The 23,226-nt window shown below is 42.3% G+C and overlaps 2 protein-coding genes across 14 annotated transcripts in view; one reads left to right on the forward strand and one right to left on the reverse strand.

Moving 5' to 3' along the window:
- The window catches only part of UPF1 (UPF1 RNA helicase and ATPase), a 23,354-nt gene extending 9,498 nt beyond the window's left edge, over positions 1-13,856 (reverse strand). Inside the window, exons 1-14 of one of the 2 annotated variants that reach the window (XM_074808434.1) lie at positions 13,505-13,856; positions 7,056-7,198; positions 6,538-6,627; positions 5,817-5,984; positions 4,727-4,907; positions 3,974-4,135; positions 3,245-3,329; positions 2,975-3,073; positions 2,675-2,783; positions 1,696-1,855; positions 1,453-1,571; positions 1,023-1,187; positions 701-815; positions 363-506 (exon numbers count right to left, since the gene is read on the reverse strand). In XM_074808434.1, coding sequence (XP_074664535.1) covers positions 363-506; positions 701-815; positions 1,023-1,187; positions 1,453-1,571; positions 1,696-1,855; positions 2,675-2,783; positions 2,975-3,073; positions 3,245-3,329; positions 3,974-4,135; positions 4,727-4,907; positions 5,817-5,984; positions 6,538-6,627; positions 7,056-7,198; positions 13,505-13,729 — 1,965 coding nt within the window. In that variant the 5' untranslated portion in view covers positions 13,730-13,856. Of the gene's footprint in view, positions 1-362; positions 507-700; positions 816-1,022; positions 1,188-1,452; positions 1,572-1,695; positions 1,856-2,674; positions 2,793-2,974; positions 3,074-3,244; positions 3,330-3,973; positions 4,136-4,726; positions 4,908-5,816; positions 5,985-6,537; positions 6,628-7,055; positions 7,199-13,504 lie in introns of both variants that reach the window. The other variant, XM_074808433.1, reaches the window with a different exon arrangement.
- A 96-nt stretch (positions 13,857-13,952) lies between these two features.
- The window catches only part of COMP (cartilage oligomeric matrix protein), a 39,532-nt gene continuing 30,258 nt past the window's right edge, over positions 13,953-23,226 (forward strand). For 9 of the 12 annotated variants that reach the window (XR_012621081.1, XM_074808443.1, XM_074808435.1 and 6 more), the window contains exons 1-2: positions 14,737-15,268; positions 15,908-16,921. The gene's annotated coding sequence lies outside the window, so the exon portion shown is untranslated. Of the gene's footprint in view, positions 14,105-14,400; positions 14,429-14,736; positions 15,269-15,907; positions 16,922-23,226 lie in introns of those variants that run through there. The other 3 variants (XM_074808436.1, XM_074808438.1, XM_074808437.1) reach the window with 3 other exon arrangements.

A 23,226-nucleotide genomic window follows, 5' to 3' on the forward strand; every position in this document is an offset into this window, starting at 1 on the left:
TAATCTACTGTCAAATATATTAGGAACAAATCAGTCTGACTTGTAATAAGCTTCAGATCTGATCTAAGGCTTACAAACCTTTAGTGTCAACTAGCTTTTCAGCTGATCATTTTCAAGTAAAATCTTTAGTCTCCAGATTGTTCCAACAGGACCAACATGTTCTAGGCAAAGATTATGCCATGAAAACAGAAAACTAGCAGGACTAACACAAAATAAAGTCATTTACATCTACATTATGGAAGCGTCTTCCATGAAAGGAAAGGATTTTGTATCCCTACATGCTTACGCTGTGAATGTTACTGCTTGATGCTACTTTCTCTATTTATAAAACTCTTTCTTTAAGGAAATCCAACGGCTCCTACCTGTTTTGCTCCCAGGACAACTGGCACCATGCACTCTGGCTCAGTAGCCTGTGTGCTTTCATCAATCAGAATGGAGCGGAACTGCATTTTTGCAAGTCTTGGATCACCAGCTCCCACACACGTGCAACAGATCACATCTGCGTTCTGAGACAGAAACGCAACCGAAGTTAATCAAGCAGGACATCACTAGACAGCATTCCTACATGGAAGATATTCAGTACCATCCCAGGAATCCCCCCAAAAGTTAAACTGTACCCTGATCCCCACCAGCAAATTGCAACTGAGCCTCAAGTGGGAGAAGGCAATTATTTAGGCCGCTAGAACAGACAAAACCTTACCATAAGTAATTCACGCTCTGCTGTTCGCTTCAGTGCACGGTAACGTTTCTCATCAGCAGATGACAGTTCTCCAGTCTCATCTTTAAGCTGCTGCAGTTTCTGAAGCTCTGGCATGCTGAAAAAAAACCCAACCTGTTTTAAGCCTAATTAACAACTTGATATGATTACAGAGGAACTCATTGGTAAAACTAAGTATGACACATGTATAGAACCAAAAAAGTTATCACATCAAGCAAATGCACGCTGTCGTCATTACACAGTTAATCAGTTGTGTCCAGCACACTTAAATTGGTTTTTTTCGTTCCCCTCAACCATGTCTTACCTATCCATGTTTCTGATCTGGTTATGCAATGCCAAGAAGGATACAGGAGAGTCAATTGCCTCACGACTCTTAGCACACAGACGAACCACTTTCAGTCCAGTTTGATGGATCTTCTCAGTCAACTGATCTACAGCTATGTTACTCGGAGCACAGACTAACACAGGCCTTGAAAAAAAATCAAGCAAAAAGTAAATCTCAGTGAGCTGTAATCCACTAGACTTGTAATAAAATCATGTGTTATGACACATGGCCCCTGAAAATATGCCGGGGAAGAATATTTTCTGAAATAAGCACAAGTCTTCCCAGAAGAATATACTTCTAGAAAGTCTTTTTAGTTCAAAGATACAAATTAAAGTTTTTAAAATCAAGTTGATTCTTTGACTATTAATAAAGTAACCTCATACATAAAGATTTAGAGAGCAGTTCTCACCCGTTGCCCTGTCTAGCCAGATGATAGACGATTGTGGCTGATGTCACTGTTTTTCCGGTACCAGGGGGACCCTGAATAAGGCTCAGAGGACGCTGCAGGACAGTCTTCACAGCATAAACCTATACAAAAATTTTTTTATTGCTATTTAGCATTCAATGCATAGGAAGTTAGAAAGTTCCTCAGCCTCTATTCATAAATCCTTTATCATATTCTTTGCACGTAGTAAAAAGGAGATGAGGTTACCTGAGAATGGTTGAGATCAGGAAGTCCTTGTGCTGTAAAGCGCTTTGGCAACTGGCATTTAATAATTACATCTTCTACCTCATGACCTAACAGTTTGTGATAGATGTACCCTGACACCGAAGTCTCATCCACAGCAAACGTTTTTAAAGCACTCTGCATTCTGAAACGAGGGAAGGACAGGAAAAAAAAATGATCAGTATGACCTCAAATACAACGATCCACAACTGTCCTACTGTTAATCAGACATCAGGCACAAATTAAAATATACCTTGGGAAAAGAGAATAGTGTAGAACATTTAACAGAATTAAGAGACAAAAATTAGACTGAGAACACAGATCTTGTCTTCCCCCTACAGGAATACTACAAAGTATTATAACCAGAAAAACCTGTAGAGAAACACCAGCCTTTGACAGAATCTGCAGTAGTAATTTTAGGTGCAAGAATGGAAGAAAATTTGTACTCAGTCTATCTCTTTCAGGGTAATAAACAAGCTCCTATTTTACAAAATGCAGTACAGGTACATCCGAAGCCTACTGACCCTACAGCAGACTCAAAAGCCTTCAAATTTCAGCTAAAGCCATTCAAAGTTTAGAAATGCCAACTAAAAATCAGAGCATGCTTCGTGATGGAGCCATGCTCAGGAAGCTGAACTACAAAACAGTTTTTCTTCTTCCATTCCAAGTATTACTAAACATAAGGTCGATCCCCCCCCTTGATGTATTTGCACTAAACCTTAAGCATGCCTTCAAAATGAGAAAAACTAACAGTTTGATGGCATTCAGATTGCTTCAATTTCTAGTAAAAGTTAGGCCTGCTGCTCTATGAACCAGCTATCAACACATGGGGCATACGCAGATTTCTGATTGCTAGCGTCACGAAACAATACAACTTGTTTAAAAACGCCCACTGAAGGTAAAAGAAAAAATATGCACCAAGTGCACCCGCTATCTGCCAAGTTTTGAAGTGCTTTCTCAATACCTGTCAAACGAAGTAGACTTCCATACAAAATCCACTTGGAAGTTGTGAGTAACTTCCACAGGCGCTCCAACGCTGCTCCTCAGCTCAATGGCTATCTCATCACCATAATCTGTAGAACCTCGTTAAGTAGTAATCTATAGCAAAAATTTGAATTTTATTTTTCCCAATTTTGACTTTTTTTAGCAGATCCCCACGACAAATTAAAATTATCTCAAAATTACTTTTGTATGCATTTACTGATCTCTGAGAGACTTGAACCTTCAATTAAGCCTTCCTGAAGGCTCGCTAAGTAAAGGATACTATCAGGAACTTTGATAACATGACCAATTCCTTTCCATAAAGGGGCCAGGTCTCCTTTATACCTCAAGCAGATCTCATCGCCTTGCATAAGACGCATATCTACAAAGGAAGGAAAAAATGCTCTTAGAACATTCACCAATGAACAACCATCCCCCAACACAAAACACTCACAGCACTTATATCCCAGGCCAGATCAGTTTTTTTAAACACTGAATGTTATTCACCAGGCATTAAAAAACCAGTAAAAACATACAATCAAGCTGTCAGTACCTGAATCAGTCTTTGGCAAAGTGAAATAAGCAATTCTTTTCTTGTTCAAGCCCAGGTCCCATCTGACTGTGATGTTATCTTGGGTCTAATGGTAAAGAAGAGGCATCTATTATGTTCTTAAAGAGATGTTTGCCAACTACCTACAGTCCTCACTGCCCTATAGTTCAAAATAGTTTAGAAATACAAAACTTGCTGTTCCAGCATCACAGTGTAGACAAACACCTGTATTTATTCTTATGGCTTTACACCATCTACAGAAGATAGTTCTGTTCTACAGAAGAGTTACTTAATGAGAAACAAAGTCCTAATCACCACCTGCGTTACTCTCTTCCTCCACCTTTAAAACATTCCCTGTTTGCATGACCTCATATAATTCAAGTTTGTCTGGAAACTCTAAGGTAACTGCAGGTTATGAGGATAACAATGTAAGAGGTGGCCAAGCTGCACAGTTCCATGACACAATATGGGTCTTGGAAAGAAACTCTGAACACAAAGATGGAAGTTCAAGCATTTCAAAGCCCTTTTAAAATCTCAGTTTGAGGATTTTTCTTTCCTCTCCCTGCTATCAAACATCACCATTACTACTGTCATTACTTTGATGTAGCAGTACTGTAATAAAGATATTTATTTCACTTGAGCCCTCTTTCCATGCTGTTAACGGTGACCATGTGTTTGGTACCAGAGAACTGGTCAGAAGCCCCCTCAAACAGGCAATTTCAAGAATATTACCTGAGACTCCTTGAGTTTCTTGTCATAGTCTGCCTCAAGCTTGACTAGAGGACCAAATATATTTTGGTATTGATAAGCATCTTCATATCTAAGCAGGACATGCTGTGGTTCTTCATCAACACCAGGCTTTTCTAAGTCCTCAAGGGTTGCAGATGGATTTTCCTAGAATTTAAAGCACACACATTTTTGTTTCCACGTTTGAAGTACAAACAAGTGACAAGCTCTCACTGTGCAACAGGATGGATAATACTGTGTTTTACTACTACAGGAAATGATATCAAGGTATAATAACCTGTTAAAACCTCACCAAGACATTATATGTCATGCTCGCTCACATCCCGTCAGGTTTGTTATGCTTTAAAGCATGTACAGAAAACCCCCTCAAAAAGCAGTAACTGAATACCAAGCATGGACTGACAGTTCCCTATTCAGCTAGTCATCACGCAAAGCAGAAATAAGTGAAAGATTTGATGTGAGCAAGGAAAGTTGTTTTTTCAGTTTGCCTGACAGTGCAACTTGAACAGAGCTGGAGAACCTAAGGGTGAAACTTTCCTACTTCGATAAACAATTTCCTGAATCCTTTGATTAATTCCCAGTTGCATTGCTTGTCAAATCTGCAGGATTTAAACCTCATGTGATTTAAGTACGTTCCCTGCCTTGTGCAGTTGCTAAAACAGTCTTGTCCCTCCTTCATAAAAACACAAAATTAGCACTTGGTAAAACATAACCAGAATTTGAAAAAGCAGCACATACCTTCCAAAGTTCTTCCAGTTTGTTAATCTGTTGAGCTGTAATCTGACGTGCTCTCAGCTGTTCCTGTTCAGATGGAATCTTTACCAGCCATGAAAGGAAACAGCGATCTTGGATAAGGGGCTGCCACTGTGAACTGTCCCAATTAATATCCTTTAAACTGCTCTGACTGGCACATGGCTGCCTGCACAACCAAAATATTGAAAAAAATTATTAAATTAGACAAGTGTAAGAAAAAGTCTACTGTGTGAAGTGTAAAAATATGTTTATCATGCTCTGAAAACAACTCAAATATCTCAGTTTAAAGGAAAAAAACAAAATAACCCTAGCCTGCTGGGACAATTCATTTTTTAGTTCCTGTATTTGCTGTTTCAACACTGGGAAGGCTCGGTATAGTAAGCAGTATTTCTTAGGCATTTCTGTAACTGAAAGTTTCAGTATCTAAAATATTGAAGATGACACTCACCTCTGAAAGTGGTTACAGTCCATTAAGACTATGCACACATATATCAGAAAACACTCAGGATTACCTCCCATCTGCTGTTTAAATAAATAGAAGAACTTGTTCCATAGAAATACACCTTCTACTGTCAAATACATGGTAAGTGACAGCATTTAATTAAAATACAATTATAAAATCACGATTTCTGATAGAATCTGTCAGAGAACAATTTCCGATTTACTGTCATCTTCAAACAATTCTATGAGCTGACAGAAAAATGTCCAATGTAATAGAGCCACTGCTCCAGTAGGGCTCCAGAGTAATTTCCTGAACTGATCTGTTACTCTTCCAAATCTGAAAATCAGTTTAAAAAAAAAGGGGAAAAATACCCTTCTTCCATTAAGGACCATTTCACTGGGGAGAAATACTTTTCTCTAGAACTAAGACATCTGCCCAGCATAACAGAATGTTCTTTTATAGCATTATCTACTTGTGTATTCATGAAGTCTATACGATCATCTAGAGGAAAAACGGTGGCAAATTACTAGTATAAAATATTTTTTGGTACAAAATGAAAGCAAGCACTGCCCTTTAGAAATAAGGTTATGCAATAGACTTGACACAAACATGCCAACAAAGGCATTCTCTCACCTGCACAGCAAAACAACCACAGAGTCTGCCTTAGCTGGAATAAAGCCAAGGAGAAACACATTACGACATCCACAGTTATAACATTCCAAGACAGTCTCTCCTAGAGGTCCATCTTTATGGAGAGTCACCTCTTTGCACTTCGCTCTCACAAGATGATTAACAATGTGGCTGAAACCAGAGAGGACATACATTTATGTGAAGTCAACAGGAAAACCAGATTTATTCCTAACATAATGTACCAGTTCAGTTATTAAGAGACACAAACAAATTCTATTTACACTGTAGCAGACATTGGTAAGATCTTGCTCTTTTCATCCAAGCAAAGATACGGCTAACACAGCTTCAATGGTGTCTCAGTGCACAAATGCTTTAAGGTAGATGAGCATGAAAGAATAGGAAACGTGTAAAATAATTCTTTTCATGTTACTGGTAATTGAAAGAAGCCTCCTGAAGCTCCACACGTCAAGAGCATCAGTTCTACTGTGCTTTGCAGGAACACAGGATGGGGGAAGAAGCAGCAAGCTCACTTCACAGAAGTGATTCACGTTTTGCTGAGATCGAGGTTAAGCTGGTAACAGTGGAAAAGCAAGAGGCAGCTGGAAGTTCACACTGAAGTCACTAGACTTCGATTATCACCAATATGCAAGTCACAGCCTTCATACCACCTCAAAACACACACACTCTAAAACAAGACTGTTATTTCCATCACTTGACCATTTACCTGCCAGATGTATTTCCACGTCCATTACAGAACCACTTTTTGCTGGTGTTACAGTAAACCACACAGGCAGGATCATGGATACCACAGTAACTGAAATCAAAAACAAAAAACCAAGAAGTGATTGGGTACTTGCTTACAGGAAAATTCAAACACAAGATTTAAACTACCTAGTAGTGTACAAAAATAAGGGGAAGTGAAAATTAGGGATCACGAGTGTTGGTAAAAGCATGGAACATGAGCAAAACATCTGTTCTGAGCCACAGGTTTTTTAACACTCCCCACCGTTACCATCCCTAGGCTGGCTTAGCCTGCTATTCCTCACAGGAGGTCAAAGACCTGCTGGAGCAGCAGCTGTACACAAGAGCTCACCAGAGGGCACCATTTTCCTACCAGAACGTGGATGCCTCCAAGGAAGTTGCTCTCAAAACCCAAAAATCCTCTAAGCATACACCTTTCACTCACACAAAGCGCTCCTGCCCTCTGGAAATAATAAGCCTGGGGCAAAGATTAGGGCTCACCTGCAAGCATGCACAGGAAGATCCTTTGTGTAATAGGTATCTTCTTCATCTTCTTCAAAATTCAACTCTGCCAGAAGCTGGCTGGTTTTAGCCACGTTATCATCCACAGCTCCATTCTGCAGAATGCCATCAGGCCCATTAACCTGAAATACAATGTCAGTGCTTAGGTTATACAATCAAAACAGACTCCAAAACATAAAGCCAAGGACAGTAACCCCTACTCCTCAAAGCAAAAACTTGTGGTTAATTTAGAAAATCTTAAAAGGAAGGAAAAACGCTGGTAAAAGCTGAAAACACATACCAGTTACATAATCAATATTTGCTTCACTAGCTCCTATTTTACAGGATTATTTAAACTCCAACTGACGAATAGAAAAAAGTTAGAAGGAGACTGCTTTTCTGCAGATTGTATTTTCCCTAGTCTTACACAACACACAAAATTCCATTTAAACATTTCTAGCAGTATCAAACATCATTTTTTCATCCCTCATTTTAGTCCAGAAATCTACCTGAAAACAAGATCTTTACTGTACAGCACTTTCCCCATCTATTTCTGCTGTTCTCTATCCACCAATATTTCTCCACGGATATTAGAACCACAACTTCATGACACCTGGACAAGTGACAACAGAGAGTGACAACTTGGACAACAGAGCAGGTAATCCAGAAACCTGTTCTCATGTAAGCCTAAAAAATATTTAAGTAGTGCAAGAAATACCAGAAATTGGTTTTCAGCAATGTCTTAGCTCTCCAGGCAGTATCGCTTGTTCAAGATGTACTTACTAACCAAATACTGAATCAAATGTACTTGCAAAATACATCAGGTAGGACAGTCACTATTGTGTTACTTTAGATCTGTTTTAGCTACGATAAGATTTCCTTTAAAAAAGGGGTCTAAGTTATCCAAGAAAATGGCAAAAGTCCATCAAAACTAGTAATGCAGCTCAAATTTTCAGACCAAGTGTGCTAACACAGCACATACAAACCAGGTGTGCTCTCTCCACAGACAATATTCTGCCAGAACCATGAAGTTCTGCAACATTTGGGACTGCGTCAGCAACTTTTACACACTTACTGATGTTAAAAATAACTCCTTTTTGGCAATACTGAGTACAGTGCGTTTACCACCAGGAAGAAGCACCATGAAGTGCGAATGTCACAGATCAGATTTTGGCACAGCTAGAGCAGCCGTTGCCCCTTGGGCCTCACAGGTGTTCTGGTTTCATTCCACTGCCGCATCTCTACAGACGAGCGGCCACGGGGAGCTTCCACGCCTTAACACGACGCTGTCAAGAACCCCCACACCCCCCAAAACTGGTCACTCAGTCACTTGGTTCTAGCAAGATCTCTCTAAAATCCAAGAGATAAGCATACCATGATCCACATTAGCTCTAGCAGGAAACGGACCACCACAGTGACGGCAATGATTAGCGCAATATTAACAAAGCATCCGAGATGAGTGCTGTGAGGTAGTTTCCCTATCAAAGCAAAATCAGATGTATTAATCCCCCCAACTGTTTCTAAAGTTATTGGGTTAGACAAGGTGAGATAAATATTTATTTCTGAAAATTTTAACTAGCTAATAAATGGGAGCATAAGAATCACTCAACGCCTTTGCCTATCAATACAGTATTTTAATAACTCTTTTGCACTTAGACATTTAATGCAATTTATCTGGTATCTGTAACTTAATTCTCTGACAAGAGATAAGAAAGCTGTCCACAGCAAGAAGAACACTAAATATTAAAAGAAACTTAAAAATAGTAGCTGTAGCATTTTGAAGCTACAACTCATACGCAAATCAAAACAAGCTTACTTCTCCGAAAGTCTAATTTAGATTCCACACAAGCTAGTTTCAGTATTGCACATTAAAATTTAACAGCCAATTGCAAGAGTTAAATTTAAAAATAAGTGCAAGCCACTTCACATTTGCCCTCAGCAGTAAGGAACTGGACTCAACGGCACAAGCTTTGTTTCATTATCTTCAAATGAAATGAGGTACATTTGCAAAACACAGTCTAAATGGTATGACTTTTTATTGATGTTACCTCCAAGTAGAGGCTTTTAATAGAAAGATCAGCCAAGAGGAACCATCAGCACAGAATGTGCAAAAGCAGCAGAGGGAACAAGGAAAAAAAATGAAAGAAACTGCAGCAGCACGCAACAACCCATTAGTACGATGAACCCAAATCCGATCAGCTCGCTGTGTAATAGCACTCCACAGATGTTTGATGATAAATATCCATTTTAAATAGATAGTGCCATTTTACAAAATATGAAGATAACTTATTAACTTATTGCGGAACAGGTGGTATTCCAAAGCCTTCAGTTAATTTGAATTTCTTAGAAGCACAATACCACGCATTCACAAGTGCATTTCTATCAATCTATTCCAAAGAGCCATAATACATTATTATACACATCAGTTGACAAGTTTAATCAATTTTTTTTTTTTTTTGGGTGCTCATAAAGCTGGATTGCTGAACGGTAATAAAACTGTAAAACTTTTTTTTAAGGCAGAAACCCAAGAAACTACAACTGCACACTATTAGTACTTCTGCAGCAGGTGACTGTTAGTTACACCCCGGGGAGCTCCGACCCTTTCAGGGAGTTCGGCAGGAGTGATGTCACCTGTTACTATGAAAATCCAGCAGCGAGTACTCGGCCTTGGCAGGCACACAATGAGGAAGTGACTCAACTATTGTTCTAAAACCTACTGTGATGTTAGCCTATGTGCATATTATTAAAAATCTGGCACCATCAACTGTTGTATAAGGGAGGTGGGGGGGGCTTCTCTATTTTAAAAGTGTTGACTGAAACTTCTGGCACAGCAAGTTTAACAGCTACAGCGATCTGAACACTGAGGTGCTCTGAAACTATCACCAAGGTACTGGCCCCTCCTTTGCTCCTTTTTTGGACACTAAAATACTGGTTGAGAGACAACAGTAAAGGTCCAGGGAGCTGAGTTACAGAATAGTAAACCAGATTATGCAGCGGCTTCTATCGACCGTGTGGAGTCCCCAGATCAGCAGTACCAGAATCTTACCATCTCAATTCCTCCCAGTGGTTCTGGCTAACACACCCCACCCACACCAGCAGCTGATCCACAGGTGAACGCAGCTATATCCACTTGATGTAGTTCTACTTTAAAGTGGTACATTTCAAGCTGTAACAAGAAAACTAATTGCAGTTAAGTAGGTGTGTTGCTAGAAGAGTCCTCCTGTTACAAGGCTGCAGTCCAATCAATCGCAGCAATGCACTTCAACGCTGCACGGCAGCCGCAGGACACCCAGTCACACTGCCCCGATTCAGGTAATTTTCCCTCGTGCTTTAGGAGAAAAATATACACTTTTGGACATGCATGGATAACCCAACTATTTGTTGTTTTCACATTCTTTACATTAAAGCTATAGAGTATTTACTGTACCTTATTAGAGTCTCTTACACTGATTTGCTTTTCCTTTCAAAATAAGGAAGAGGCTATTACTGAGCACATTCACCCCCACAACACCCCCAGAGCAGTGTGGGGTAAAAGCTGTATTTCCAGATGGGGACCTGAGCAACAAGGAGTAAGTCATTTTGGTAAGACAAAAAGTCTTTGTTAGAACTGGAAATTAAATCCAGCCCCCATAGTCTAGACCAAAAATCGAATAGCTGGTCCAGCCTCCTTCAACCATTCTAACACATCAACACCATGTGCCTTGTCCATCACAGACCAGTTGAGCATGTGACTGCTTCCTAGCATCATAACTAAGTCCTTGCCTGGAAGGGTGAAAAAATAAGGCAGAAATCAGAATTTATCTTAAAATATTTATAAAAATCTATTCCTATGTTTGGTTTTAATTATATGTAAACAATAGAAATAGAGTTTTCTGAAAAGAGCAGACATTGCTTCTGTGCTACTAACCTCTCACTACCTTTTGTCAATTGGACACTAATCAATTGTAACAACATCCTCTTAAACTATTAGTTAAATATACAGTGGGAAAGGAAGCTCTTATAGACTGCCTAAATCAATCACATTTTCTTAAGAAATTAGGTGCTCTGCATCGCTCAACTAATCTTTATTAACATTAGGACACTAAAAAGATACCAAAATGTGAAACAGCACAGTAAAAGTGTGTACCTCCAACGTTTATCAGCTTCAAATAAAGATTATTTATTCAAATAGCTTTAATTATAATCGCAGGGACAACATTTAATTAAGCAAAACGTGTGTGATCAATTTTGGGGCCTCAGAAGTTATTTAGTATGTCCCCTGCCAAAAGATGTAACAAGTTTAAATTATTTGTTGAAAGCAGCAAAATTTCCCCCAGAATCTTTAAAACACACATAATTTCTGATCTTATCACTCAGCAGACCGTTGAAACGTACAAGTCTAAACGGATCCAGGGATCTGGGTTCTGCTGTGCTTCAGCTCAGGACACTGTACTTACCACCCTTCTGAGAGTTCTTGTTGCAATAGGTCCATTCCCTCTCCCCACCCTCCCCAAAACCTACATTTCTAGAGTCAAAACGAGGATCAGGATGACCGCAAGAGTTTGCAGAAACATCATAAATGCACTTGGTTTAGAAAAAAACAAAAATCCCTTCCTTTTTGCCAGGACAGACGGTTATAGACATACTAGTACCTGAATGTGCTCTCCAGATTTTTTTTTTTTTTTTTTTTTACTTCAAAGGCTTTTCAAACATGTTTAGACAAAAAAAGACAAATTAATCCTCTTGTCTGGTCTTTTAGCTTATGAGGCTTATACTGGGGTGGGTTTTCTTCTTCTTTTGGCCACATTCTCTACTCAGTTCTGGAATGATCACAACCTATTAAAGCTTTAAAAACTAAGATTTTAATAAAGCTGCCTTTTTACTCGATCAGTGTGTAGTCTGACTGTACACAGACAAGATTCTACTATTACTACTTAATAATTCTGATACTGCAATGCTCAAATGGGATTAAGTCTACCAAGCCCAAATTCAAAAGCTGTAAGTAAACAGAAAGTAAACAGCCCATGGGGTCACATCTCTAATTCTGTCTTATAAACACACTAACCCGGAGCAAGCACCGCACAGTGGCTACACCCAGGCTCTACCTTGAGCACTTTCAAGCACAAGAAAGTCATTCAATTCGTCCTGGGATAAACCCGATACGGCTCGGACAGGATAATACCACCTTTAGTCCTGCGCCGCACACCTGTAGATTCTCAGAGCCTGGACACACTGGCCTGTTTCCAGTGTTTGTACTCACAGCTCTACCTTTTACAGACCCTGATACCTCACGTTTTACAAGCAAAAGGAAAAATCAAGCACACTCAAACGATGTTTGGTTCAGGATTAAAAACTTACCGAAAGCATTTCAACTCTTTTAAAACGTGGATAGTGTACAAACATTTAATTATTAATGGGACTACATGAGTACTTATCTAGATGTAATGAAATTTAGCAGAATATTCCATGATCTTTAAATGCAGAAAGTTTGACTTCTAAAAAGACATGGAAGAGTTCTTCAGGGTTTTTGTTTTTACTACAGTCAAGCTGTAGCACAGTGACAGTATCTTCATTTGCAACCCTTCTTCACTTGTGAGCATAAAACCCTAGTTCCTTCTTTACTTTCGCTTTTGTGAACTGTTCAATAAATACAATTTGTCGTGTACGTACCATTCACCGACTATAATAAGAAAAAATATCACCTGTTCTTAAGTTATGAAGAACCAGACCTCTGAACTTAAATCTCAGGCCATATCACCTTGCACTTCCATACAAACCCAAAACAAACCAACCTAGCAACTGTGCAGCAGAAAAGGTGGCAAAAAAGTAAGGGTAAACGTAATAATAAGGATAAAAAGTTAAAAGCGCATTTTGCTTTTAGACATAGGAAGAAAGAAATTAAAGAAAGTAACGCTGGATTTCCTCAGTACCCGACTTCTGATAGCCAAATACTACCTATAGCCGTTATTTGTTTTAAAGAGTAAAAGAACCTGAAATGACATCCACAAGTGTTTCTGATTTCTATTTCCAACACCTCACTGAAAAGCGACACAACTGCCACGACACCACCGCGGAGTCCGCCGGTTTTACCAGCGGACAACCGGCCCTAAGTTTCCTCCTCAGCACGTTCTCCTGCATTTCCCGGGCGGCAGCAAAGCGCCCGGCTGCCAGGCCCGCTCCCCGCTGCCGGCCAGGCGCGGCCGGGCCGCGGTGTGCCGGCAGCGGGCGGCCCCGCTCCGGAGCCGGGAGGCTCCTCTCCGCGGGGCAGGCGAGCAGCCACATGCGGCTTCTACTTCCCCGTCCGCCGCTGCCGGGGGCAGAGCGCCCAACCCCGCAGCCCGCCCAGGGCTTCCCCTCGCCGGCCCCACGGCCCGGCCCGCCCGCCCCTTCCGGACCCCCCCCCCCCCGCCCCGGTGGCGGAGACGCCCTGACCCCCCCCGGCCCCCCCCCGCCTCCGGCCGCGGACTCACCTGTGCTTCGATCGGTCCTGGCGGTCCCTGCCCCGCTCCGGGGGGGCCTTGGCCCTGTCCCGGCCCCGCCTGCCCGGGCCCGGGCGGGGTTTGGGTCTGGCTGGGGAGAGTGAAGTCGGTGAACTCGAACTCGGAGCCCTGCGTGTCGGCGCCGAGCAGCTCGGCCTCCTCGGTGTCCAGGAAGGTGAGGGTCTGCGAGCTGGGGCCGTACGCCTCCACGCTCATGGCGGCGGCGGCGAGGAGAAGCGGCTCTTCCCCAGCACCACCACCCCCCCCCCCCCTTCCTCCTCACCCAAGCCGGCCGGGCCTCACCTCAGGGAACCCGGGCGCCGCGTTACGCGAGCGGCGGGATCCGCCGCTCGCACCAGGCCGCGCGCGCGAGCCGGCCACCAAACGAGCCTACCGGCCGCCCCGCTCGGGCGGTCCCACGCGGCCGGAGCCAACGGCGGAGGGAGGCGGCGGAGCGGGCGCCGCCGGAGGAGGGAGCCCCGAGGCGCTGCGAGCGGAACCGTCCGGCCGCCGCTGCTGCCGCCGCCGCCGCGCGCCAGGCCAGGAGCGGTGACGCGGAGCGCACGGAGGACGCCGACGCCAGCACGCCCCGTACGCGTGGGAGGGGTGACGCAGCACGCACACACCTGGGGAGGGCGGGCGGCGGGGGCGGAGCTCCCGCGGAAGGCGCGAAGGGGTTCGCGCGGCGGCGCGCGGGGGAGGCGCCGCGAGCCACCTGGCGGGAGGGGCGGGGCGGGGCGGGGCGGGGCGGGGCGGGGGTCGCTGTCAGGGGCGCTCCCCCCCCCCCCGCCCGCGCGGGGAGGGGCGGAGCCTGCCTTTTGACTGACTGCTCTTCCAGCCAATAGGTCTTCGAGATGAGGAGGAAGGGCGGGCTGCGGAGGCGGTGGCGGGCTGAGGTGGCGGTTCGGCCCTGAGGTGGCGGTGGGCGCTGGTGGTGGCGAAGGGCGCTGGGGTGGCTGGAGGGAGCTGAGGGGCTGTGGTGGTTGTGGACCCTTGTGGAGGCGACGGGAGGGGGGGGGGGTTGTGGTGAGGGGGGGGTTGTGGTGAGGGTGGGCTCTGGTGGGTTGGGGGGGCTGTGGGGGTGGATGGGCCCTGTGGAGGCTGCGGCCTCTGTGGGGGCGGTGGGAGCCCTGCGGTGATACTGTCACCCTAAAAACCAGCAGAGGAACTCTCTAAGACTCATTTTGGAGTTTTAGAAAGCAGGCATTCTTTATTGCAGCACTGGGTGCACGGGGGATCGTTCCACCTAATGTGCATACACTGAACCAAAAGTTCATCCTTTATATACCTTAAAGATGTGAATATTCACACATTTTCCAAGAAGTCTCCACCTTTCTGCCTATCTATTACATTTACGTAATGCTGGCGTTGCAAAACTACGCCATGCGTGCACGGGGGTCTCAGGTGGTCGTCGGTGGTTGTTTGGGGAGTTAGCCCCCTATTCCTTGTTCCCTTTTATGGTCACAAGTCTTCTGAGGACAATTTCTTCTTCTTGGATGTTTCCCAACTCTGTTGTCTGGCCAAGATGTTCTTTTTTATCCACCTTGTTTGAGCATTTCTGCCAGGGTGTATCTATTCTCAAGGTTAGGATATCTTCTCTGTACATTTTAATCGCTCAGGCCTTGTTAAATACAAAGTTAAACGTTTGGTAAACCAATTTCTTAATATTTAAGGTATAATGGAACGCTTTTCTTATCACTAATTGTTACAGGCCTCAGCTTGCAGGCACCAGCTGCTCGCAGGCATCAGTACCAGGTTTGTGTGAGGGGAGATGTGGTGGCAGTTGCCCCTGTGGAGGCAATGTGGGGCTTTTTATCCCCCTGTGGCTGCTGTGAGCCTGGAGCTGCAGCCGCTGGTTCGGTGGCCTCCCTGCCTCGTGTTCCTGTTGGAAACGAGGGCGTAGGGTCTCACAGAGGCATAGCCCGGGTAAGGGAGTTACACAGGGGCTTTAAGTGTTTTGAGACAGACATGTTGATTAAGAAGGATCTGGTATTATAGTAATACCTGCCCTAGCTGTAATACCTATTATGTCGGTAATACCTAATGTAACAGTGTGATAGTCAGAAAGCTGAATTGCTGTGAGGTGAGGGTAGTGGAGTTGGCCACGGAGATTCTCCGGGGTCAGGGAAGGTGAATGACTGGGTTGTTCAGAGAAGGTGATTAGCACATGTTTCTACCCATAAATAAACAAAGTTTTGGATTTGAGTGCCCTCAACATCCTTTTATTAGCGCACAACAAATGTCTCCTAAGATAACTTCTGTGTGTTCTGAAAAGCATTGATATGAAAGGCTAGATATTCAGTCCCTCTTCCCTACTAAAGCCTTCAGCTATAAGATGCAAATATGTATCTTCTTTTATAAGTAACTTTAATTTTATTTTTGCTTTTGGTGTAGGATAAAGCCTGGAACTGAAACACCATGTACCAATTTGCAACTGTTAGGCTGAAAAGATCTAGATGAAGACTGAAAAGCATCCTTGTCCTAGGAATATTGTGCACTAAATAAAGGAGGGGAAAGAACAAGTAAAGAGAATACAGGAGTCATCACTTCTGCATACAGACTGTTTGAATTAATCTTTAGCTTTAAGCCTCTAGGAAGAGTAGACTGTACCAATATTTTATCATAAATGTATCCTAATTCAGGATTCAGATTAAAGTAGGTTAATGCAACAAGCCACTAAAATCAAAAGGCAGAATGGAAAATTGATTGCTGAATTATGCCTGTCACATCAGCTCCAGTTTAACATGGTGACGTCAAGAGAAGTCAGCGTATACCCGTACATAAGTGTTACAAGACAGTTTGAATGTTGAGACTCTTGATTCCTAAAGGTGAAACACAACTGAATTAAAACCCACCAGAAGTTTGGTTGGAAAGCATCCATGGGTGAACTAAAGCGGTGCTTTCTGAAAACAAACCAGGAATTGACTGTTTTGTAGTTCAAAGGAAAGCATAACTGTGAGAAAATATGAAATCCTTGAGGATGAAAGCAGAATTGAAGAAGAAGTTTATAAAACCAGGTAGGCTGCTTGGTGAGAACACTCATTTTTTAATAAACTGAACGTACCTGCAACATTTGGCTGGTTTACAGAATCCTCAGAAGTTCTGGAAACCGATCCAAGTTTTGATGCGCTGCTGGATTTCTTTCGCTTTCCCCTACACAATACAGAAAATAACAATGCTTTTAAAGAGCAGTTCTTTGGAAAACTCGCTGAAAATTGCAGGCCTTTAGCTGACGACGCCATCAGAAGGTAAATTTTCCTCTGAAATGGAGGCACCAGGGACCCTTGGCCACGTTCCGGGACAGGATGGTGCTGCTGTCTGAGGTGCTGAAGCTGGAGGGTTCCGAGGAGCTCCCCCACCCCACGGGGGGGCTGCTCCCCTGTCACACACCGCAGAAGGAAAACCAGAGTGAGTAAAAGCCTGCAGGTCGCTTTGATGTATTTAGACGAGGGATCAAACTGGGAATTAATTGTGGCCTATTGGGCTCCTGGTTACTGCGTTTAAAAATGGAGGCTGTGATTAGTCTTTATACCAATATAGAGGCATGGCTGGTGAAGAGGGTACATTTGAATTTCATGCCATTATTGCTTAATCGTAGTTCACTGCATGCTGGAAACTGTGGACTACTTTGGTGCTTTTAAAGATGAACATGGAGGCACATATGCAGGTTACACTACAAAGCTCCTAGACAATATTTTTTGTGTAAGCCGTATTTTGTGAAAGTTTTCTCTTTTTAAATCTGGGCTAATGCGGAGAGATGGCACTCTGACTCATTGGTCTTTACTGTTGTGCATTCAATATGAAATTTAAAAAGGTAACACTTCAGAAAATTGGAACACATTCTCTGAAAATGTTGCTGCTTTACCATTTTTATGCATAGTTAGAAGCTAGAATTCACAGGACATACTTAGCCATAAGAAGCTATCCAAGAGAACAAATGTGGGTGAATTTAATTTTAAAAAGGATGCTTTCTGCTTGCTTCCATGAGCTAAAAAGTTTAAGGTGATTATCCTGAAGAGGTGATAATAAAGGTTCCTGATGATTATAAGTGTAAAACTGATGCATACAGCAGTTTGAGTGTTGGTAGAAATAACAGTCCTCACTCAAAATAATTGGCTTTGCCAGAGGAATTTCCTTGAAACTCATTTCAATTCCAAGACACACTAGCACTGGGATTTGATAACCTCCTCCACTCAGGACTGCACAAGAGAGGGCTGAAAACAAGCTGTTATGAGAAGGAGTGAACTGATTGGTCTCTGCAAACTCCAAGCCATGGAGATAGTGCTAGAAAGTGTCATCGTGACGTGAGGGGTCCAGAGCCAATCAAACTGAGTGTGAGGACTCTTTGCAAAACTGCTACTTCAATTGACAGGGTTGGATTTAAAAAAAAAAAAAAGTGTATTTTTATCCTGGGATAAAACAATTCAGGTTAGAGGGAAATGAGTATGAAGCAGAAATCAGATGTTCTTGACAAAGAATGCTTAAGGGATGCTCACACATTACACATCTGATGGTGAAGTAGCTATATAATAAGTACTGTAGCAATACATTAACATATTGTAGAGTGATAAATGCAATCAGTAAATATATTATGCATATTTAATCACTTTATTATCTGCTCTGCCACTTCACATCTCTATTTCTTTGTTGTTTAATGTTCAGGTAGCTCATATTGTTTTAAAAGTTCTTCATTTTGTGTGTCTCTGTTTTTCCTTTTGCTCGCCTCTTCGCTAAAACAAATCTTCAGATGAAAATTCTGTATGATTTTACCTAGTTTACCTAGCCTGAGTACGAGTACATGGAAGAGAAAAGAATACCTGTTGTTGGGGTTTTTTTAAAGAAAAACTAGTCCCTTTTACAATGACAAAATTTCAATAAAAGAATTTCTTTTAATTTAAAAAAAAATGCACCAAAAATGCAGCAACAAAGCAAAAAATTGTTCAGGCTATGAATTAGGTATTCCATTGCAGATGTTACAGTTCTTCTCAGTTACCACAAGAGGGACATAGAAGGAAAGCTAATGCAGAGCTGGAAAAAAAATTCAAAAGAACAGCTTGACGCAGGTTCCTAGCAACATACATTTTCCTTTTGTTTAGGAAGATCTTCTGGGATCATAACATTTCTATAGCTTCCTTCATCCCATATAATCTTTAAAAAGCTTTATAGACCTTAGAAAATGTGATAATAAGCATTAAGAGTTAAAATGGATCTTTTCCCAGAACTTCATATTCTTTCCTCAGCTTTTTCCTATTGGAATGTCTGTAGTAGTGTCGGGACAGGGAGCGGTTGGGCTGGCTGTATTTTTGTTCCATCTCTTACTGCTGGACCAACAAATACTGCAGCATTTAGTAGGCATGTGGAGAAGAAGGTTATGGAGCTATTTTTGTTTATTTAATTTTCACAAATTAATGGCTGATGATGCAAATGTCGTAAGATCAGAGCTCATATAAATGCCTTTGTGAAACAAGAGGACCATAAAATCCCCTTAAGTAAATATTGAAGGGTTTATTGGGCTCTTGTGGAATTAAAAAGCACAGTCTTAATATGCACTAGATTGAAAGTAATGCAGCATGTATGTTTAAGGATATGCAGTCTATTAATCCCTAATGCCAGTACAGCTTTACTTCCAGCCGTGGTGAGACAGAGGCACCACTAGCTGGGCATGCTGCTTTGTGGGATCTGAACAGTGATGCTGTGAGAGAGGGCTGTTTTGAGTAAGGTAGAAATAAAGACTTTTTTTTAATTATTGCTTTAGGGACTTCAGTCTTAATGCCTAAATTTATATGACAGGTATTTTAACATCACATTAAAAGATCTCTGTCAAGTGGTACTAGGTTGAACGGTCATTTTTTAAAAGCCCTTTAATGCATAGAATGTTTTCACAAGCTAAAAGTGTATCAGAAAAGTATTGTTGTGTAAATGTAAGAATTTCTCTAAGGTCCCAGAAATCTAAGTGCAACAGTAGATGCAACCCAGCTTTGATTTCAGGAGTACAAGTAATGTGCTACAGAAAATTCACAGAAAAGGGCTATTACTCATTATCAGCAGAGTCTCAATGCTTTTATCCTTCCAGAAAGTGTGCAATATTTCCCTTTTGACTGATTTACCTGCAGGTTTGATTGTGGCTATAAAAAGTATTCCTGAAACAAGTCATGGGTAGGTAACTTAAAACAATGAAGGAAAAGATCTTGACATTTCTTCAGTGATCTTGAATGAAGAAGGTACTTAGATATTAGGGTGATGAGTGACATAAAAAGATAATAGCAGTATATGAAAGCCAGTGGATGAAACTAGCTATAAACTCTGTGCTATAAACCAGCTTTTTTTCACTGTCTAAGCTAAGTGGATACTAAAAACTAATAAACTGTGAAAAGGTAACTTAATATTAAAATGCTAATTAAAAGTACTTTGCTTCAGTATAAAATTTGAAATCCTTCTCTCCAAAAATGTATTAAACTCCTTTCTAACTCCCACTCCTTGAAAATAGCTGAAGTGTGTGTTCATCCTAAACAATGCCACGTTAGCACAGAATCTGAATTCAAGGAACTAATGTAGGGGAAAGATCTTTTTATGAACAGAGCTTCTGGCTTTCTGCAGGTTTTCGGTGGCAAAAGTACTATGTGAGGTGATCTACTTCTCTTTAACTGGCCACAGAAGTTAGAGATCGCTAGCAAAAAGGCATAGTTTATAAAATCCAAGAAAAAGGTTTGCTGGAATTGATGGATATATTCAAGAAGATGTTTGAGAGTATCTTGTTACCTATTAAATCTGTCTTTGGTAGGAGTTCTGGAAGGAGCAGACTTGTTAAAAATATTCAGTTTCTAAAGGGGCATCAACGTTTCTTTAAATGGGGTTTCTTCAAACCAGATGTTGTTGTATCTGAGCTTAAAAACAAATTTTGAAGCTCTTGATTGACTACAAAGAGTGTACATGTTTCTTTGTTTTAATTTCTGGCAGTTATCCTAGGCAGATGGAGAAGCAGTGAGGTTATTTCAGTATAATGTAAAAGCCAGTACTTCACAAAGGGTTTTGATGTGTGTTTGAATCTTGTGGACTGGTGTTCCTCCCTCTGTTTTAGTGGGGAAAATAGAAGAGTGGTGAATTTTCAGGTTATCCCTGGTGTCTCATTTAAATTTATAAATACGTTGAGTTTTAGCAACATGACTTCTCATGTGGTAACAGCTTGCTTTCTCCTCAAAGCATTACTGCTTTACAGACATGTTTTTAACTTTTGGGGAAGGCAGCATGCGCAGGGTTAAATATGAGGTTGTTTTTGTAAAGACTATCTTCAGAGAAAAAATCATTTGAAAAACAGTGTTTTTTGAGTCCCACCCTGTCTTTTTCTTTGCTTTTTGTTTAAGTGAATAACATACTTGTATTCTCTACATGTAAAGTAAATCCTTCCAAATAAATCCTTCTTCCTGCTGTGGGAGAAGTCTGTTAATTTGGCACTTGTCTTAAAAATGAAATAATGTAAGCAATCCAATAATTAGGTGTGTTGCCCTTTGGGTTTTGCTGAGGGGGGTATCTAAACATGCATGTAAGAATGTGTGTTTAGCCATATAATGTGACTTATGACTTAACAGGGGTGTTTCAGATTCCTGCTGGGCTAAACACCTGCATCCAGGAAGGTCCTTGTCCTGAAACATGAACCATTTCATTTTCTGGTCTCCAGCTCTCAAGAATTATCCTTTCTGGCTTTTTCAAGGACATCTCAGTTCCTTTTGATGTGGAACACAAAATTCACCTGCTAGGCCTTATCTTTTTGTTGCAAATATTAAAGGTTCAGAAAACAATGAGTGTGAGAACTTCCACACATTCACAGTAGCAGCTATAGGTAAGGCTCAGAATATTAACAGTTGCTTCTACTTTATTTCTTGCCTGAAAAAACCCAAATCTAGATGGTGTTGCAGTTGTTTTGCCATCATGGAAGCCCTTCCATCAGAAAGCCTGTATTTCTGATGTCTGGGGGTGAGTGCAGGGCAAGGAGAGGTTGGGTGCCTGAACCAGACTGGTTTCAGGATGGAGAAGCTTATTTGAAGTGGAAAGAATGTTTTCTTTGCAGAATGCTGTGGATTTGAGGAGGAACCAAGCCAGCACTGAGCACAGGTCATGAATGGTTACAGTGCAGCTTTGTAATGCCTTCCCAGAAGTCATGAGTTCCTTGGAAATGTACCCAGGCCAGTGGTGGAATTTCATCAAACAGCACAGGAAAAGATCAAGAGGACAGTGGGGTCCCAGATTTTAACAGTACTCCTGAGAGTGAACGTTTCAGTTGATTATACAGAATCACAGAATCATTCAGGTTGGAAAAGACCCTTGGGTCCAACCCTCAGCCCGACTCTACGAAGTTCTCCCCTACCCCACATCCCCCAACATCTCATCTAAACAACCCTTAAACACATCCAGGGATGGTGACTCCACCCCCTCCCTGGGCAGCCTATTCCACTGTCTGACCGCTCTTTCTGTGAAAATTTTTTTCCTCATGTCCAGTCTGAACCTCCCCTGTTGCAGTTTAAAGCCGTTCCCTCTTGTTCTGTCACTAATTCCCTGTGAGAAGAGACCAGCACCAACCTCTCTACAGTGTCCTTTCAGGTAGTTGTAGAGAGTGATGAGGCCTCCCCTCAGCCTTCTCCTCCTCACACTAAACAGTCTCAGCTCCTTCAATCTCTCCTCACAGGATTTATTCTCCAGGCCCTTCCCCAGCCTCGTTGCCCTCCTCTGCCCTCGCTCCAGTACCTCGAGATCTCTCTCATGTTGAGGTGCCTAAAACTGGACACAACACTCCAGGTGTGGCCTCACCAGTGCAGAGCACAGGGGGACTATCACCTCCCTACTTCTGCTGGTCACACTATTTCTAATACAAGCCAGGATGCCACCCACTTCCTAAACACAGTGGCTTAAAATCCAGTGGATTTGCCCCTACTTGCTCGAAACAAGGTTTCCCACCACCAGATTGGTGTTAAGGAGTGTTTCATGTAGTTCCTTTGCTAAGGGTTGTTGCTGTTCCCTTTCTCAGTGCAGTTTCATAACCTGCTCCTCAGCTGCTAAGCCAGGGCAGAGGTGGAGTAATTCTCTCACCCCAGCCTGGTGGTGCTGGTTACTGAGACTTCCTCAGGCTGGATGATTTAAGATCCACTGGCCTGCCTTGGGAGCAGCAGCACCCTGATGGCAATGCCTTGGGACCTTCTCTGGACCTGATCCAATCTGCCTTCTACCAGGCTTTCAACGGCACTTCCAACTGAACTACCCAGCTAGCCTTTGCTTTTGGCTTTTTCATGGGCTGTGTGAGAAGGCAGCAAGCCACGGTGGAAGGCAGCCGGTGCGACAGTGAGTAAATAAATGGAAAGGTGCTGGAAGAGCTCTGAAAAGATAGAGAGATAAGGAGTCCTTCACGCTCTTCCCTCAGTGTCACGCAGACCAGCAATTATCAAGTGGTGCCACTGGAGATTCACGTTGCAGAAGCTGCTACAGGTGCTGTAATGAAAGTGGAGTTTGCTTGAATTCCTGGACCCTGAGCAAGGCTCATGGCAACGCTCCGAACCCATCGTGGAGTCTGGAAACTGTGAACTGAGGCTGTTTTTAGTAAAAAGGTAATTACTGAACTTGATTTATGATCAAACAGAAGTTTTCAAACAGCTCCTCAATTCTGGTCCAGAAATCCATGAGCCTTATGTCATATGGAGGAAACCCAGAACACAGAAGTTTTTTTA

This window comes from Strix aluco, chromosome 29 (genome assembly GCF_031877795.1).
Source record: "Strix aluco isolate bStrAlu1 chromosome 29, bStrAlu1.hap1, whole genome shotgun sequence".
In the NCBI taxonomy this organism is placed as follows: domain Eukaryota; kingdom Metazoa; phylum Chordata; class Aves; order Strigiformes; family Strigidae; genus Strix; species Strix aluco.